General features: G+C 40.9%; 2 protein-coding genes and 1 non-coding gene across 19 annotated transcripts in view; 1 reads left to right on the top strand and 2 right to left on the bottom strand.

The window, feature by feature from the left end:
* The first annotated feature begins 154 nt into the window (after window positions 1–154).
* tdrd15 (tudor domain containing 15) lies at window positions 155–14,125 on the top strand. Its single transcript, XM_084954064.1, has 4 exons — window positions 155–260; window positions 6,016–6,085; window positions 7,316–12,943; window positions 13,182–14,125. Exons 2-4 carry the CDS (start codon window positions 6,054–6,056, stop codon window positions 13,291–13,293), a joined length of 5,772 nt encoding a protein of 1,923 aa, XP_084810190.1. The 5' UTR covers window positions 155–260; window positions 6,016–6,053; the 3' UTR covers window positions 13,294–14,125.
* Window positions 14,082–14,164, bottom strand: trnal-cag (transfer RNA leucine (anticodon CAG)). The gene has a single exon. It is a non-coding gene; the product is annotated as a tRNA-Leu (tRNA).
* Window positions 14,165–17,240: 3,076 nt separating this feature from the next.
* afdna (afadin, adherens junction formation factor a) overlaps window positions 17,241–18,781 on the bottom strand; it is a 113,730-nt gene continuing 112,189 nt past the window's right edge. For 9 of the 17 annotated variants that reach the window (XM_084954004.1, XM_084954006.1, XM_084954009.1 and 6 more), the window contains 2 exons: window positions 18,212–18,299; window positions 17,241–17,809 (listed from right to left, as the gene is read on the bottom strand). In XM_084954004.1, coding sequence (XP_084810130.1) covers window positions 17,653–17,809; window positions 18,212–18,299 — 245 coding nt within the window. In that variant the 3' untranslated portion in view covers window positions 17,241–17,652. The remainder of the gene's footprint in view (window positions 17,810–18,211; window positions 18,300–18,781) is intronic. The other 8 variants (XM_084954001.1, XM_084954002.1, XM_084954003.1 and 5 more) reach the window with 3 other exon arrangements.

Raw genomic sequence — 18,781 nt, 5'->3', positions numbered from 1 at the left:
TTGAGCATGGTTCTGGCAGTCCCGATTCCAACACTGTGCGTTTGTTCTGCTTCCTGGCCTACTGACATGGCGCCGCGATCCCACAATGCACTGCGGCGTGACGTCAACTCCAAAGCCCTTCAGGCCGCCATGTTTTTACAGATTTTACCTGGAGCACGAGACAGACGGCAGCAGCAGGAAATGGGGTCAGCCACGTGCTCTCGGCCTGGACCGTCCTTACACATCTGAGGCAGGACAGAAGGTAGAAAAGAGACTTCAAGGTGAGCCAGGGAACTGCAGTCACACAGGTGTTACCAGCTGACCAGTACTCTTAGTCACGGAGGGCTCATTAGGGATCAGAGCCAGCACAAGGAAGGCGTTAGACCCAGCTGTGAGGGTAGCTTAGCATAGTTAGCTCTGTGCTACTTCTACTGAAGCTAACTTCTTCATGAAACTGTTGTGGAAAGACCGCCTGGATTAAGGGAGGCCTCTTTCTATATAGCTTTTTGCTATAGAAAAATAATATTTTTCCCACAAAAATAAATATTTTTAATGGATGGAAAGCTAGTGTGGGGAAGCCAATATCTGCCAAAGTGGGGGAAAAACAGAAATTTGGGGGGAAAAAAACCTGCCAAGAGCCCAAAAATCTGACTCTACAGCCATCATTTACACTTGGACCCTTCTTGTTGAACAAATGACTCGGGAGGGGAAAAAAGCAGGAACAATTTTACAATTTTAAGACTGGGGAAACAAAAATTTGCAGATATTATATATTTTTTATCAGCTAAGCTGTTTTTAAGTACCGTAATTGTCGGGCTATAAGCCGCTACTTTTTGCACAAGCTTTGAACCCTGCGGCTTTTCTATGGATTGTCCATGATTTTTGTCATATCGTAAGACGATTTGTTTTGTTTGTTCCGCTGTTGTACGGCACTACGTTGCCTGGCGGAAGGGCATGTGATCAGACACAGTATCGGGGTTCAAGAGTGGTATGTTGGTCACATGTCCATCCGCCAGGCAACATAGTGCCGTACAAGTGCGAAAAACAAACTTCAAAGTACCGCTACGTGTTCAGCTGGAGGCGTGGATGATGAGCGGCAATAAACTTGCGAAAAGCAAGTTATGCTCAACTCCACCGGTGGAATCTGACAGCGTGGAAAAGTGTGAAAACATCCATGATCACCAACGGATTTCGAAGGGCTGGACTGCTGCATGATGGAGAGGAGGACACCGCCACGGCCCTTCTGAGGGTGTTGGACTCCAACACTGACAACGAGGATTTGTTTGGTTTTGAAAGTGACAACGAAGGAAAGAAGCTGAGAGTGGATGACGAAGCTATCCTGAGCCTGTTCGTATCCGACACTGGAGAAGAGGACTTTGGTGGTTTTAGTGTGCAGGAAGAAGAGAAAGATGGTGGTGAATGACTGACTTTTCTTCTTGTTAAAGCCGTGTCACTGCACCTGATCCTAAAAGGTAGTCCAAATCTATTTTTCTGGTGTGCTGTAGGTTATTGTTATGTACTACATTTGTTACTCATTTATGAAGCACAGTACATGTTTCGTACTTGTAATTACCGCTACTTGTACATATGCCTAAAAAGTTATGCAAATATGTACCCATAACTTGTTTTTCAAAATATTAATAAAAGGGGTGTGTCTCCAAACAGCCATCTCTTTCCTGACAATTCCCTTTGTGCATATTCTCTTACATATGATAAGTCAACATTGAAACACCTGCGGCTTTTAGTCAGGTGCGGCTAATGTATGTACAAAACAGGATTTTCCCCTCATTTTAGCTTGTGCGGCTAATATTCAGGTGCGCTTTGTAGTCCGGGAAATACGGTACTTATAAATCAGGGGTTGGCAAACTGTGGCACGGGTAGGGTTGGACTGGCCATCGGGCATTTGCTCGGTGGCCGATGATTTTTTCTTTTCTTTTTTTTTTTTAACGGTATAAACAAAGAAAGGTGGTAGATTGGCCAGATGCTGGCCGGTGTGTAAAAATAATTCAGTTGTTTGGTGGTGGCTATGGCGTAGCTTCCACAGATTCAGTAAAATTAACAAGTGGTGGAGGCCAGCAGGTGGATGAGGAAAGGGGAGGCAGGAGGAGGAGAGACCCGAGGCGGCCGCCGGTCCGAGTGTCAGGTGAACTGAACTTCAGGTAAGAAGTTATGACCTGCAGTCTATCTGGGTCAGATATAAACCAAGTTTAGGTGGAGTTTATTTTCGTTGTGCTGACTTTTTACAGTCAGTTACAATAACTCGTACTGCGTACTAGCTAGCATGACGGAGTTTCTATACAGCTGGGCGGGTGCTATGATGTTACTGATAGTGAACTTTATTTTATTCATAAGGTTAGTTAGTAGAGTTGCCAAGCATCCAGTAAAAAGATGGAATCGTCTCGTATTCAGAGAAAATATTACGTGTTTCGTGTTGAGCTGAGAAGGGACGCAATTTATCTAGGATGGAAAAAGACACAAAGGTGGATTTATTCTGTCGTTACGCTGCACAGCTTCCTCTCATCCTCTCCCCCTCCCTTTCCTGTTGCTACTTCAATCATGAAACTGATCAATGATCAGCTGATCGGCTTTTCTCTCTTGTTTATTTATCGCCCACTTTGCGCCAGAAAGACGAAACCAGTGGATGTCGCGCTAAACAAAAGCAGCACGTTTAAGCTTGATCAGCTGTTGTTAGAATTTATTTAATATTAATTTCTAGTATCAGCTGATGTTTGGTGGAGCCACAGCTGTAAAAGCTGCTGGTCATGATATCGGTTTGGTTATCTGGTGAGAGGGAAACATGAAGATGAAACCAGGAGATGTCCTTACTGAATCATCAGAGCTGAGCAGGTGATGAGAAACACGTTTACCTTTTAGGTGACATGAATGAGTTGAAGGGAAGTTATGAACTGTTTCTGAGAGACAAATAACACCAGGATCCTTTTCTAAGTAGCTGACAGCTGGTAACTGTGCAGGGGCGGATCTAGCAAAGTTTTGCCAGGGGGCCAGGTAGGGCACTAACAGGGAGAGGGGGGCACAAAGAAATACTTTCTTATTCTCATTTAAAATGTCTGGCTGTTATTAAATAATTATCTGAAGCTTACAATCAAAGTTTTTATCTGATGTGAAATGTATAGAAATCATACATATACCAACAAGATTGTGCATCACTGTCACAACAGCGTTTGTTTTCATTCAAAGGCTCTATGGCTTTAATACCTGGTGGGCCGGTCTTTAGTCAAAATGCCCGGGCTGTTGTTTTTTTTTTGTCCCGGTCCAGCCCTGGGCACGACACGCAGTGAATTAATCTGAGAAGGTGCATTAAAAAATAAATGGCCGCGCCAGCGGTGCACATTGCAAATACCTCGCATAGACACATTAGTTGTGGCTTTTCTTAATGACGGTATCTTAACTAACAACCCCAAACTACCAGATTCAACTTGTAATTGGCTAAAAATAACTTCACCTACTGGTGAGAAGGACGTCGTTAGCTTTCCATATTCCGACACTTCAAAAGCTTCTGGAGCTTTCCGCTCAGCACAGCATCAGCACCACGGAGATACACGGATACATCCGTAGACTCGAGACACAATGCGTTTTTGGGACTTTCAGGTGTATGGACCAATGTTTTATTTTCTGATCAAACCAGAAATCTTTAATGAGCAGCTAGATTTGTCTCGCATTAACTGGCTGAGTTAACGCCAGTTAATGCGACATCGAAGCAGCTGGAATCCACAGCTGTGCGTGTTCATGGCGCTGCATTTTCACCTGCTGGACATCACTACCTGACAAGTTTAACTGTCTTCAGAACATTGCAGAGGCATTATTGACAGTATTTGGCTCTACATATCTGTGTGAGGAGATTTTCTCTCACATGAGTGTCCTCAGGTAGCTGTCTGAATGCTGGACACTCGGAGACCTGTGTCTCTGAGTGGGAGACCAGAGATCAGATTAACATGTGTGTCTCTGTATTATCAAACATGCCATATTGGCTTAGTTTATTTTTCTTATCATTGTTGTGAGGAGACCATAAATAGCATTTGTATTTTCTGTTGTACAGTCCATTTGCTGTTATGGAGTTCTTGTTGTGGATAAAAGGTGTCTTTTTTTTTTTTGTTTCAAAATAGCTGATAACTATTCGCTGATAGCTGCCAACATCTGCAAACAAATATAATTCTATGAAGTGGTTCTATATATTGTGTAACTGTTCATATAGAGCGTTATTAAATTTATTGCTATTGCAATCATATGGCACACTGACTTGAGGAAATTTTAAATGGCACTCGCCATCAGAAAGGTTGCCTACCCCTAAAATAAATAAATAAAATTTTATTTATACAGCACCTTTCTACACAGTGTCAGAAAGTGCTGCACGTAAGATAACAAGCCATAAAAAGGTAAAACAGACAATATAAAACAGGCAAACGTTAACCAAAAGTTTTAAAAAGGTGAGTTTTGAGTTGTTTTTTTTTTAAAAACAACTACTGAGTCCACAGTTCTTAAGGTTTGGGGGGGAGAGTTCCACACTCTAGAGGCCACAGTGGCAAAAGCTCTATCACCCTTATTTCTCATCTTTGTCCGTTTTATCGCAAGTAAACCCTGATCAGATGACCTGCTAGGGACATAGGGCTTTAGCAGATCAGAGATGTAGGCTGGTAAATGATTTACTTTGCTCTGAGATCAGACTTGACTTTAAAAAACATTAGTTTCATGTACACTGCTCAAAAAACTCAAAGGAATACTTTTTAAATCAGAGTTAGTGTCACTGATCATAGCACGAGTTGACATTTAGACCCTTACAGAGGTTGCACAGATAGTCCTGCTCCTGCATGATGGCACATCATGCTACTGCCAGGTTTGCTGTGTCTCCCAACACAGTCTCAAGAGCATGTAGGAGACAGGCAGTTACTGTGGGAGGGCTGGAGAGGGTTCTTAACCCAGCAGTAGGACCCGTATCTGCTCCTCTGTAAGGAGGAGCAGGATGAGCACTGCTGGACCCTTACAGAATGAACTCCAGCAGGTCACCAGAGTCACCGGTCTTTGATCAAACAATCAGAAACAGATTTGTTGCCTGAAGCTTAAATATAAAATAACATCATTCACCATGACCAGTGTGGTTGGTCAGTGATAATCTGATCTATTCAAAGAGGAACGCACAGGCCTCTACAGGCTATGTAAAAGCACCCTAAATGTCATTAGGTAGCGGGATCAAATCAGACACATTTTCAGACCCTACAGTGGGTCCTGGATTCCTCCTGCTGTATGACAATGCCCGGCCTCATGTGGCAAGAGTATGCTGGCAGTTCCAGGAGGATGAAGGAATTTGACTGTATTACCAGCAAAGGAAATGGTGTGCATTTCCTAAAAAACAAAACAAAATAAAACAGAGGAATAAATGACTCAAGTGCACACTTTGCAGAGCCATTCATTAGGATAAACTGGACCCTTTAGAGGCCCAGTCTGGCCCTCAGGCTGCATGTGTGAGACATATCCACCTCTCTTTACACCTCCATCAGAATTCCTAGTTATAATCACAGCAAAATACTGAAAATGATGTCACTGTATCTGGAAATATTGTAAATCACTTTATCAGACAGCAGGGGGGGCGCTTGCATTGATGTTGGTTTGTGAAATTTGCTCAGCTCAGGTGCGAGGGGTTAACAGTATTAATATTTAAACCCAGGTTTCACTGATGTCAAGGGTCTCACTTGTGACAGCGTGCATCAGATATCTCATGTTTACCTTTTTCCTGCTCTGCTTCTGCACACACACACACACATATGTGTGTGTGTGTACAGAAGCGTGTGTGTGTGTGTGTGTGTACGTGTGTGTGTGTACACACGTGTGTGTGTGTGTGTGTGTGTACACACGTGCGTGTGTGTATATATATATATACACACACACACACACACACACACACACACATGCATGCTGAGAAGGTGAGAAAAATACCTGTACCTGATATTAACCTCAGAAGCCTGGCTTTAAATCATATATTAGTTGTCGAATTAAGACTTTTTTTTTTTTCCCTCCCTACAGGTTTATTTTGGGATGCAATTGTTCCTTATTCTGCTGCCATGCAGTCCACACTGGGATCTGATCTTGAAAGGTAAAAATGTGCTTTTCTGTTTCTTTTTTTTATTTATTTTGATGACATAGACAATATGCAGAAAATCATTACGAGGAAAAAAAGAAAAATATATTATAATATAAAATACTGTACAAAATAAAGCAAAACACTACAATATCATGTCGTGAAGCCACGGCTAACAAAATCACTGAAATTCAACAGTCTCTTCTTTATATCTCGTGAAAACCAGATCTTTATACTTCTTTCTAAAGTACATCACAAATGTGTAAAAGCATTATATCCTACTTCATGCTCTTATGCAGGGGATACACAGTTTGGAAAATTCTGGGTATTTAAAAGAACATTTTTTTGATAATGGTTTCTTCTTTGTTAATTAGCTTCAGGAAAATGGCAAAGCTAAATTGTTCAGCCTTTCAATTGCACAAAATTCAGAAACAGAATTTCAGATATAAGGAGCATTGTGCTACACTGAGAGAGAAAAAAGAAGCTGATAGAGAAGGGATTGTCATTGTTAGGGCTTTTAAGTTGTATAAGCCATGCAAAACTTTATGAGGCATGACATAACGATGCACTGCTACTAATACATGGTGTAATAAAAGCAGAAAGTCAAATCCAGGCTTTTGAGTCACAATTTCAGTGATATTAGTCCCAGATATTGGATCTCAAATAAAAACATCTGTTGTTTATGGCAATATTTTTTTCATCATTTGGATGATTGGAAGCAATCAGGAATGTGAATATAAGCATGGTGAGTAAAGGTGAGACAGAGGCAGGACAAAGACCAGCCGAGACAAATCGAGGAGCTTGTTTGTAAATGAGGGGGTCTCTTTGTAGCACGCATGTGGTTTGGTTATGAGAAGTCTGACGTGGACCAGAGAACATTGCCCAATAGATCTGTGTAAAAGGAGAAAAGTAATCACATATGGATTAGCACCATTCATCTTTGAGCTTATAATTAAAAAGATTCTTTAATGTGTTTTTATATAAACTAGCACTATTAATAAACTAGTCATTTATAGAGTTTCCATAAAATGTAATATACTTTGATACATTTCATTATTAGATATTGGGAAATGAGATTTTGGTATGGAATATCAAAGTGATTTTGACTCCTCGCATTTTAACATTTCAATGAATTGGCATATATAAATAATACATAAAACATGAATATAAATGCTATACAAAGTAACCATTTAATCTGTGCTTGTATGAACTATTGTTGATAATGGAAGCCATTTTACTTTGCAGGTCTGCCCCGTCGGCACCATGCGCCCTTTGGCCAGTGGACCTCAAGTTAACTCACTTGGACTGGAACCCTGAAGCAATCCTGATACACTTCCAGGGACAGTACCTTACCATATGTGAACTTGACTACAGTATCTTGCAGGGAGAAATACAGAATGTACCAAAGACTAAAGCTGAAGTGGATATCGGAGAGTTTTGCCTCGTGGAAGATTTGACTTCAGCTCGCTGGTACAGAGGAAGAGTTCAGAAACGACGAGACAACTTCTTTGATGTTTTCCTCATTGATCACGGTAACGTGTTGACTGTCAGTGCCACAAACGTTTCTTCCTGTTCGAATGACCTGTTCATCCTGCCTCCAAAAATAGTTTGTGGTTTTCTTGCTAATGTGCTGCTTCTTCAGAGTTGTTCTCACTCTGTGGTTGAGGAGTATTTCTCAAGCCTGATCGGCAGAAATATCAACGGTTACATTCAAGCACTGCTTCCCCACAAAGTCCTCCTACTAGAAGCCCCTGACATCAACACCGGCTTAGTTACACATGGCTTTGGGAGATATGTGGACACTGATACATTTCTCTTCTTGGTAGAGATGCTTACAGAGATGCCTCTCAAACAGAAAATAGAGCCGGTTCCTGACTTACTCATTGAAAAGCCAAGGGGACAAGAAGTTTGTTTTAAACCATCAGGTTTGCAGGGATATGAAGGCATTTTTTCACTCTATGGACCAGCTTTGTGTTGTGGGACACGAGCTAAAGTGAGAGTAACTGCCGCTGTCAGCCCTGGGCTGTTTTACTGTCAGATGGCCAGTGTGGAAGCAGAGCTCTGGGAAATGTCAAAGAAGTTAGTTGCATCATGTGAATGCAGACCTAAAGAAAGTTATCAGATGACTCCAGAGAACCTGGGTTTATTGTCCTCAGCTAAAAGCAAAGATGGGAGATGGTACAGAGGCTTGGTGCAGTTTCTCCCAGGCAGTTCTTGGGTTAGAGTCTTGTTTGTTGACTACGGATTCGTTGAATCAGTCACAGTTGAAAACATCCACAGGTTGGCACCTGAATTGTATTCAACGCCAATTATGGCATTCCCTTGCTCTCTGGCATGCCTGACTGATGAGGATAAGGCCATCAAAACTCAGCAGTTGTGTCTCCTGAAATCAGGCTTACTTGGAGGACGATTACACGTGGAGATCACTAGATACGATGAAGAACACCACCTGTACTGTGTCACTATAATTAGTGCTGAAGATGAAGGTGTGGAAGAGCCGGAGCCTGTCAGAAAGTGTCCAGTCATGAAGGTTGAGTCCGTTTCTGAGGCTGAAGAGCAGGGTGGCTTCTTGTACCATGAAACAATCATGGGCGAAACACTGGGGCAAACGCTGAAGGTAGAAGAGGTGCAGGTAGACTCCGTGTTTGTGGGCTATGTTGAACATGTCCAAAATCCAAACCATTTCTGGATTAGAACACAAAAACGCAATGAGGAGTTTGAAGAAATGATGTCAAAGATGGCAGAACACTTCGAACATGTGAAGCTGGATGAAGACATACTGTTAAATCCTAAGCTTGGAACACTGTGCTGTGCGGTTTATGAGGGAGACATGCATTTTTACAGGGGTGTAGTGACAGACACTCTTAAGCACGGAGCTGAAGTTTTGTTCATCGATTTTGGGAACACTGAGAAAGTGCCACACATGCTGATCAAGAATATTCCTGAGTCATTTGCCTGCAAGGCGGCATTTGCCATTTGTTGTACTCTTTCGAATGTTTTTCCTGTTGAAGACATCTGGACAAGTTCAGCCTCTGATTTCTTCAGAAGAGCTGTGTCAAACAAAGCCTTGCTAGTCCATGTCATACAAATGAGAAAAAACAAATTTGTTGTTGACCTTTTTGAGATGGGAAGTGGCAACAATCAGAGTATTACTGAGCTCCTGGTCTCTTCCAAGCAGGCTGAATACATTCCGAAAGGGCACTTGGACCAAAAAAGGACAGAACAGACAAGGTGCCTCCAAAGTAATGTGAAAACAAACATCGCTGAGGATAAGGAGCAATGGAAGATTTGTAAGGAAGAAGAGAATGCATCGAATAAGGAACCTGAGAAAGCTCAACTTCTTGCTAGCATCAAGCTGTTAAATATCAAGCCTGGGTGTGAGTTGACTGTGCACTGCTCTTATATCAGCTCTCCATCAGATTTCTGGTGCCAGCCTCAAGACATGGTTCCAGCTTTGGAAGAACTGATGGATAAACTTCAGCAGTATTATTCAACTCATTGGGTTCCCCTAGAGTCAGGAGATTCATGCTGCATTGCCAAGTCACCTCAAGATGGACGATGGTACAGGGCCTTAATCACTGCAAAACAGAGAGACAATGTCACAGTAACGTTGGTTGATTATGGAAATACTGTCCAAGTCAGTGAACACATTCCTCAAGCAATAATGCCAGAATTCCTTTATTTGGAAGGACAAGCTTTCAGGTGCAGCCTTTACAACTTAATTGAACCTGCTGACCCTAAGAACTCTGGGAATTGGAGTCCAGAAGGGTGTAGGTTGCTGAAAGATTTTGTCTTCAGCAGCACTGGCGCTCTAAACTGTAAAGTTGTGTCCCAGTTATATGTGAAAAACAAGGGGCTGTGCAGTGTTGTTGATCTCTACAACAGCCAAACCCAGCAGAGTGTGACAGATACGTTCACAGAACAAGGCCTGGCAACACGAGTGACGGCGTCAACAAGGCAACAGCAAGCAGTGTTTCCGGAATCTTTTATCTACTCTTCACATGATCTACACCCAGGAAATGAGGAGCAAATGTATGTCACCTACGTTAACAGTCAGTGGGAGGTCTACTGCCATCTTGAAAGAAACACTGACATTATTGTTGAGCTTGAGAAGAAAATCTCAGAGGAGAGTAAACACATGATGCAAGTTGTTACAAGAGCTGTTGTAAGCAAACTGTGCCTGGCAAAATACTTTGATGGCAAATGGTACCGCGGTGTAGTGCATCCTATTCATTCACCTCTGCATTTCAGTGTGTTTTTTGTGGACTATGGAAACACAAGCATATCAGAGAAGACCAAAGTCATGTTCATCCCGAGAGACTCATCAGATTTGTTGTACACGCCCATGCAAGCCGTGAGATGTTGTCTCCATTCAGTGGCCAAGAAAGATGTGTATGCAGATGTTAAGGAGTGGCTCAGTAGTGCAGTCCTCAACAAGCAAGTGAAAGCTGTCATACTTGGAAAGAATGAAGATGGTTCATTTGATGTCGAATTATTTGATGGAGACATGAACATCAATGAGAAGGTGAAGGAGCTCATTCTCAGTCTTTCATGTAAGCCCAAGACTGCTGTTAGATTTGAGATGATCAACAGAAAACAGAAAACCACCTGCAAACGAAACACAAAGTCTTTGTTCAAAAGCAAGAGTCATCCTAAAGTGTATTCAAATCTTTCGACATTGTCCACTGTCCACAGAGGTACTAAAAAGAAAGAAAACACAAAAAGCCTTGTTGGTGGGAGAACTCAAAGCAAGAACACAAGAGTGAGAACACAGAATGAGGGCACATTGAACACCCGTGCCTCTGTGAAATCGCAGAACAATCAATTGAAACAACAAAGACAGGAACAGAAGCAAGCCCAACAGAAAGAGGCAAAAGAAATACCCAAACTCCTGCCTGACAAGAAGATATGTGCAGGCTTTAGGGCAAAGTGTTTTGTTTCCCACGCAGACTCCATTTACAGCTTTTTTCTTCAGCTGTCAGAGGATGAACCTGCCATCTTGAAAATGGGTGAAGCTCTCAACTCAGGTACCCTCAGAGAATCCTTGAAGATGCCTACAACCTTAAGAATCAATGACATTGTTTTGGCTGAGTTTGAGGAGGACGGTGCCCTTTATCGTTCAGTTGTGAAGAACTTTGCAGGCAATTCATGTTTCGAAGTTGAGTTTGTGGACTACGGAAACTCGGCAGTCGTTGAGAAGAAAAAGATCTTCTCTATACCAAAGGAGCATCTGTCACATCCGAGATTCAGTATACCATGCTCGCTGCTGGATCCAAGCACATTCAGAAATGATGTGGCTTTCACTGATGCAGTAATGGAGAAGGCACTGATGGTTGAGTTCATAGAGCAATGTGGAACCAAGTGGGACATTAAGATTAAGGTTCTTGATGGAGAAGTGGGCCTTAATGTAGGACCTGTAACTGAAAGGGAGGATGAGTCTCCTAATTCTGAAGCTAATGAGAAATTGAGGTCCCACAAACAGAATAACCAAAGAGATCAAGCATGCAAGAATGAAATAAGGTCTGAAAGAAAGATGACTACTGTCAAAGGTGAAACATTCACGCCTAAACCACCATCTGTTAAGGTGTTAGTGCCGATGAGGATGAAAATTCACAGGTATCGTAGGATAAGAGTCAAGAGTAAGACGACAAAGAGATTTGGAAATGCATCCCTTACCCCATCTATTCAAGCCAGAGACTCAGAGAATGGAATGCTTTTGTCGGTCCAGAGTAATGGCTGCTTTTACGTAAGACTTGTTAGGACCAGTGACTGTCTCACTGCATTGGAAAGTCACATTGCAGATAGCCTGGTCAAGTGCAAGATGGTAGCAAGAGAGGATATCAAACAAGGCCTCAAGTGCTTAGTTCAAGTCCAGAGTCACAACAAGTGGCACAGAGCCATAGTTCAGCACCTGAATGATGGAAATGTCAATGTTTTCCTGGTGGATCACGGAATAACAGTGGAAATCCCAATTGGTTCCGTTCGACAGCAGTGTAGTGACCTGTTGAAATTCCCAAACCTCGCAGTGCTGTGCAAGATGAACAGTCTTGGGTTCACTGAGAAGGACGATGATCACAGACACTGGTGTGAAACTCTGAAACCCTTGATAGGCAAAGAAGTCAAGCTGATTTTTGTGCGTTATTCTGAAGCAGATAACCTCTGGATGGTTGAAATAATCATAAACAAACTGTTTCTCGCTTTGCATCAAGTTGTGTCACTGCAGCAAAATGAAGGCACTGAAAAAGGACCAACCTTGGAGACCAGCCCTCCACAGCGGCTTGCCTTTGCTCCTGTTGAAATGGACAAACCACATTCTGGCTTTGCTGCTGCAGTTAAGACTCCCTCTGACTTCTGTGTGTCTCTAGAGGATTTGCTTATAGTAACAACCAAAGTGTCAGTTGAGCTGGATGACCTGCCCAGCCAACTGATACCTCTTCCTGAAGACCACATTGCCCCTGGCACCTGCTGCCTACTGAAATCAGATTCCAGGAATAAGTGGTGTAGGGCTGAAATCGTCCACGTCAACACTACGGTGGTCCTAAAGCTAGTAGATTATGGCCATTATGAATGCATGCCATATGATGACTGCTACAAACTGAAAAAACTTCCAAACAAGATAACAACCCTCCCAAAGGTCACTTATTCCTGCATCCTGAGAGGTGTTCAGCCAGCTGGATTGGATGGTCAGTGGCCTGATGAGGCGGTGGTCTTCTTCCAGCAATGTTTGTATGAGAAGAACCTCCAGATCTTCTTCAGAGAGTTTGTGTCAAACACACACTGGAAGGTGGACATTCTTGTAGATGGTGTCCATGTTGCCAAGGAGCTGGTGGATGCTGGACATGCCAGCTATGTCGATGTCATGCTAGGACTCAGGTATGCTTTATAATTTAAAATCTGACTGAAAGTGTATTAGAAGTGATCAAAATAAGCACATATTTAGTCCTTTGATATGTTTTTTTTAATGACTTCAAATCCACGATTCAGTATTCTTAGTGTAATATATATCAGTTGTGCTTTAGTCGGTGAATAAATGAATGAAAGAACAATAAAATGTGTGTGGATTTGTGAGATAAATATCACATTTTTTGTGCTTAACCTCTGGCACTTTCAGGTTCCTGGAGCAAAGCCCCTTTCGAGCTCATTCCCAGACCCTTCACAGTGAGGAGCAGTGTGGGCCGGAAGAGGAAGGCTCTTGTGAAGCTCGAGTCCACTGGGGGATGTGAGGGGATGATGTCACTCGGAAAACGTTTGGGCTTGTTAAAAAACATCCACAAAAATTTTGTGGATGTTTAAGGAATTTAAACAGTTCTTTATGTTAAACAGCTGTTTGTGTGAAAAATGTTATATTGGTTCTAATTTCTGTTTCTGATCATTTTGATTAAACATGTAGTACCAAAAGATGTTTTTGTTATTAAGTTTCACATACTTTTAAATATCTAAAACTTAAAACAAAAAGTAATTGCCTGATTAAGACAAAATATTGTCACTACCTTGTCAGCACTTCTGACACTTTTCTTTTTATATTTTAAATACGTTTTGAGTCAAGGCCACATTGTGAAAAATAAAATCTTTACTGATTGTTCTTTTGGTCTCACGTTGTTTGTTGTCTTAGTCAGCAATCAGTCACTTGTGTTTTAAGGAATTTGGTGTGTTTTTTTTTATGACCTGCACACATGTTCCACTTGATGGTGCTGTCAAGCCAAGATTTCTTATTTATAAGCTCCTCAATGAGGCAGTGCTGCTAGGAACAAACTTTATTTTTCTGTCCAAAAAGAGTCAAAGAAATAAATGCAGCTGAAAGAGATGTACATTTATCTTTAAATAGTATATTTTACATAAAAGTGGCATTATACCACAAAGTACAGTACACCCCGTTATTATTTTCATGAGTATCTTTAAGTCCACAACAAATGTAATTAGTTTAGAGTGATCACGTTGTGAAAACTGATGATAAGAACAGTAATGAAAACAATTTGTGGCGATGATTGGAAGGAAGGAAGAAAAAAAATACTGTCAGAAGTGGGATTCGAACCCACGCCTCCAGGGGAGACTGCGACCTGAACGCAGCGCCTTAGACCGCTCGGCCATCCTGACATCTACAAACCCAGGAGAAAAGACTTAGTCATAAAGCCTGTGTATACCGTCATGGTTTTACTGATAATGCTCTGTTTTTTCTCTGTGTCATATTTCTGAATAAATCTCCAGAGAGAGGACACTGGCGCGGGTTAACGTTACAGAAATTAACCGTCGCCATGTTCGTTTTCTGTTACAAACGCGGTAAAAAAAAAAAAGTTACATGTTTTCATTATATATTTCAATATTACAACAAACTTAAAGATGATTATATTAAACGCATTTACGCCTGTCGCTCATAATCTTTACACAGAGAAGCGTTTTTCCGGACGTCATTAGCCGCTTCCGGGTCAGAACTCCACCTCAAGTTCAAAAGTCACAGGATCACTGCGAGTTACTGTCGAAATTATTATTTCGTCTTTAATAAAATGATCAGTGTGGCTGCTCTACCAGTTGTAAAAATTAAGTTTGAAATCCAGGTATCCATGAAAACGTTTTTTTATTTTATTTAACTGAGTAAAAAGTTAACAGGGAGTTAGCTCGCTAGTTTCCACCTAAAGATAGGAAACAGGAAGTGTAACGTTGCTGACCGTTTTTGATTAGTTTTGCTTTTGGTGGTGATATGATGGTATTATTATTCTTATCACCACAGAGTTCCCGAATGTAATGATGGTGGGTTTAGATTTATATTTGTTCATGTACTGGAAAATAAAGAACGCCGATTCAGCTGCTAAGTTCTGTGTACCAATCCTTACACTAATATCGAAAAGCAAAACGCATAAACAGCAAAGACATTTTAAAAACGTGTCGATTCCAATGACTGTAGAAACAGCCAATGACTGTAGAATTCCCGGGCGAGTTCTGAAGAGCTCTCCCAGAGTTACCCTATCATCTCCGAAGTTGAACTTCAATTTTTATGCTATAGCTGATTACATGTTAAAATAAGCAGGCCGATTTACATATTATCAGTTTTTTTAAACGTGCGCCAGTAGGTGTACGTGCATTATCAGCAAAATAGTTTAAAACCGAAAAAAAAAAACCTTTAAAATGTCAGGATTCTACAGCGAGTTCCGAAGAGTGACGATCTGCCACAGTATTAACTTTGTTTACCTTTACATATTTTAAAATAAAATACGCCGAATATCGACAGATCATAATTTAAAGTACATCGTTAGATGTGCTGGAAACTATTAGCAAATTATGTTATAAGTGAAGAAATCTTAAAAACACCATTGTTTCCATGCGAGTTCGGAAGCCCTTTAATTTTTAACCATCAAGTATATTGCACCGACTTTATCTGGTGGAATATTTTACGAATATAGTTACCTTTTGTATCATTAATGTTAACTTAAAATAGTAACAAATAATAATAATAATTGTTTATCAAACAACTTCCAAAATCAGAGCACTTGTCCCAGATTAAATACACCCGAAATGCCCCAGCACCGTTTCACCGCCAGTTCATATTCAATTTGAATGTAGTACCACTGGCTTTTTACAAGTATAAATAGCTTGTCTTTAATCCTTTTTATCTATACAAAGTGCTGATGTACCCAAAAAGTGACCGTATAAATATACAAATAGGCTGTGAAGGCTACATAACACCCTAACTAGTTAAGTAATAGTCTTAATTGAATTGTTTCTAACCATATATCGATTTTAAACGCAGTGAAAAAAGACCACGCTTCCAGTCCGCACTGTTGAAAAATCTGTATTTATTAATGATTTACAAAAGGCTAAACATGAAACCATTTAAATGATTCAGTTCATTTTGAAACCTAAAAAGGAGAAGTTGGTGTTGTTGCTGTGTTTGTTTGTTTGTTTGTATGTATGTGTGGGGAGCATCTTGTAGTGTTTTTACAGGTCAGTTATTATAACAGCGTCTTTATCTCGTCATGTCTTATCAGAGGCTCCTGTTGAGAAAAAATATATAAGTCTACACACAGGATGGAGTCAATCAAACAAACTGCAGGAGAGGGAGATACATCTGAAACGTCACAAGTTTGGGGGAGGGGGTTTGAAGTGCGCTTCATTTCTACATCAGCAGTGGCGGTGAGTGAGTTTTTGAGACTGCACTTGTGTGTTGTGTTGCATTGTGTATATTTGTACAATTGGGTCATGTTGTGAAACACCTGGCTCCCTCCGACTACAGCTGGTGTAAAAACAGAACACTTCTCTGTCTCTAAAGCAGAAAAAACCCACAGATTATTAATATTATTGTTATTCTTATCACCACAGAGTTCCCGAATGTAATCTCAGAACAGTTTGCAGATACACATTTAATAATAAAACAAGTCGTTGTGCAAGTTTTTCCACAAGGTTTGAAATAAATATCTGTAAAGCAAACAAGCACTTAAAGAGTAGCTGCATTTTTTTTTCCTTTTTGTTATATTATTGTCAATATTAATATTACTGTGAAAACCAACATTAATCACATTGTGGGTGAACAAAACAAGTTCCTTTTTCCGACTTGAATTTAGGGTGAAAAATTCATCTCACACGACTACTCTGGTTAAAAGGAAATAAAAGTAGAAGTCAGGAAGGGGAGAAACACGTAAAAATGTGACTCTGGTGGCAGCGAAGAGGAGGGGTGGGCTGTTAAATCACATTGGTTTTGCAGATTTTTTTTTTTTTTTTTTTAAAGTTTCCTGGCAGATTTCTACAGTAGTAAAAGAGTGAGTGGACCCGAGTATTTACAGTAATGTTGTGCACTTAAAAGATCCTTCCTGAAGAACCTTTTCAGAGTTTTTCTAAAATAAAATCACAGAAGAAAAAAAAAAAAAAAAAAAAAAAAAGATGTCCCACACTTTCTCGCTATAGAATGAAATAACAGTGTTTCCACTCTCTGAGAATTTAATTAAAAAAACAAAATAAAAAAATAAAATAAAAAGGTGTGGAGCTCAACGTCGGGCGTTCCTGCTGGCAAGGAGGGATTAAAAGATTGAAAAACAACATGATACAGAAAATAGAGCATAAAATAAAACTGTAAAACTGTTCAAATGTCACTAAGCTATTGAAAAAAAAAAAAAAAAAAAAAAAAAAAAAAAAAAAAAGAATAAACCTCTCTCTCTACCGCCCACCCCCCCCCCCCCCCCCCCCCCCCAAAAAAAAAAATTTTTAAAAAAATTTACAAACAAAAATATATCCCCTCTGTCATGTGATTCTCGGACTCTCACTAGATATAATTAAAACTTTTTTACAGTGCTTTATCATTATATATCTTTAACAGGTTTTAACACGAAGGGGAAGCAGATTTTTAAGCCATAAAAATCTCTTCTGCTGATATCGCTACATCAAAAAAAAAAAAAAGAAAGAAAAAAAAAGAGTGGTCCAGTTATTCGATGATTTAAGTCAAAGCAAAAAGAGAGAGAGGGGAAAACAAACGGGCGGCGACGGTCAGTGTCAGGGGGAGCAAGCGCCGGCTCTCTCTCGATGTTTTTGTTCCCCAGGAGCACCTTATCACGGTGGCGTCAGCGTTAAGATGGCGCTGGGAGCTGAAAGGCTCAGGTCTACTGCTTGGTGTTGAGCTCGTTCTCCAGCTCCATGAGTTTGCGAGAAGCCTTGACCTTGTTGGAAACCTCCTTCCCCTGAGAGAAGAGGCGCTGGCGCTCCTTGAAGGTCAGACTTTCCGGAGCATCGCTGGGGATCGAGTTCTCCTGCTCTTGACTGCAAAATTAAGATTAAAACCAGAAACTTACTAGAAGAAATAATGCAGGTTTATTATAGTTGAGCACCAACTTGACTTTTCCCTCCAAAATAAAGATGATAATTTACAAAATAAACATCCTTTTTTATTTAACGACTCAAAAATAGTAACCGAGACCATAAACTCACCAGGGGAGCGTTTACTGAGACATTAAGTCAAGTGAGAAGTAGGTGTCTTTTCTTTTTAGAGCGAGAGGAGTTGCCCCCTGCTGGCCATTAGGAATAATTCATTTTTAAGGCACTTAAACTACAGATCATTTAGGTTTAAGGAAAAATGGATGTAGACTGCAACAACAGAGGCAACCACCCATGACTAAACGTGGCAAAGAAAGAAAAAAAAAAAAAAACGAAAACAGAGCTTACCTCCTCGTCCATTTGTCTCTCGGGTCCTTGTAGACTTCTCCTGTTCCTACAACTCCTGATGAGTTTCCAGTGTACGAGTTAAATCCTGCTAGATGTGCATGAGCCACACAGCAGAAAGACAAGAGCAGCAAGACACGAGTTAGCATCGCTTATGTGCAGCTTGTGATTAACCAAAAATCATCTGCGACAGAAGCTGCTGGGAGACGGTTCGGAAGATCTCTGATATCAATTATCAGTGACGACAACTACACATAGTGACTGCACTTGGAAATGCTTTAAGTCAAACTGAATCGACAGCAGACCAGAGACCCCGGTGACCATTACCCAGCAGCTTCTCCAGTCATTATCACTTCATTTCCCACAGACCAGCCTAAGCAGAAAGGAGGAAAGAAAGAGAGCGAGTTGTGAGAAGCATTAGACAAAAACCTCAGATCTCATTAAACTAGAGCAGCGAGCAGAGAGAGAAACACAGCACTAAAGTAAAAAGCAGTTAAAGAGCCATTCCCAAGCAGCAACAATGGTCTGTGGAAGTGTCGGGTGGGCTCTGAGGTTGAGGTCACCGCTAAACAT

The sequence above is a fragment of the Perissodus microlepis genome, chromosome 15, assembly GCF_051167445.1.
Source record: "Perissodus microlepis isolate ML-2025 ecotype Zambia chromosome 15, ASM5116744v1, whole genome shotgun sequence".
Taxonomy (NCBI): domain Eukaryota; kingdom Metazoa; phylum Chordata; class Actinopteri; order Cichliformes; family Cichlidae; genus Perissodus; species Perissodus microlepis.
Note: the sequence above shows the minus strand (reverse complement) of the source record. Positions and strands in the feature narration are given on the sequence as shown.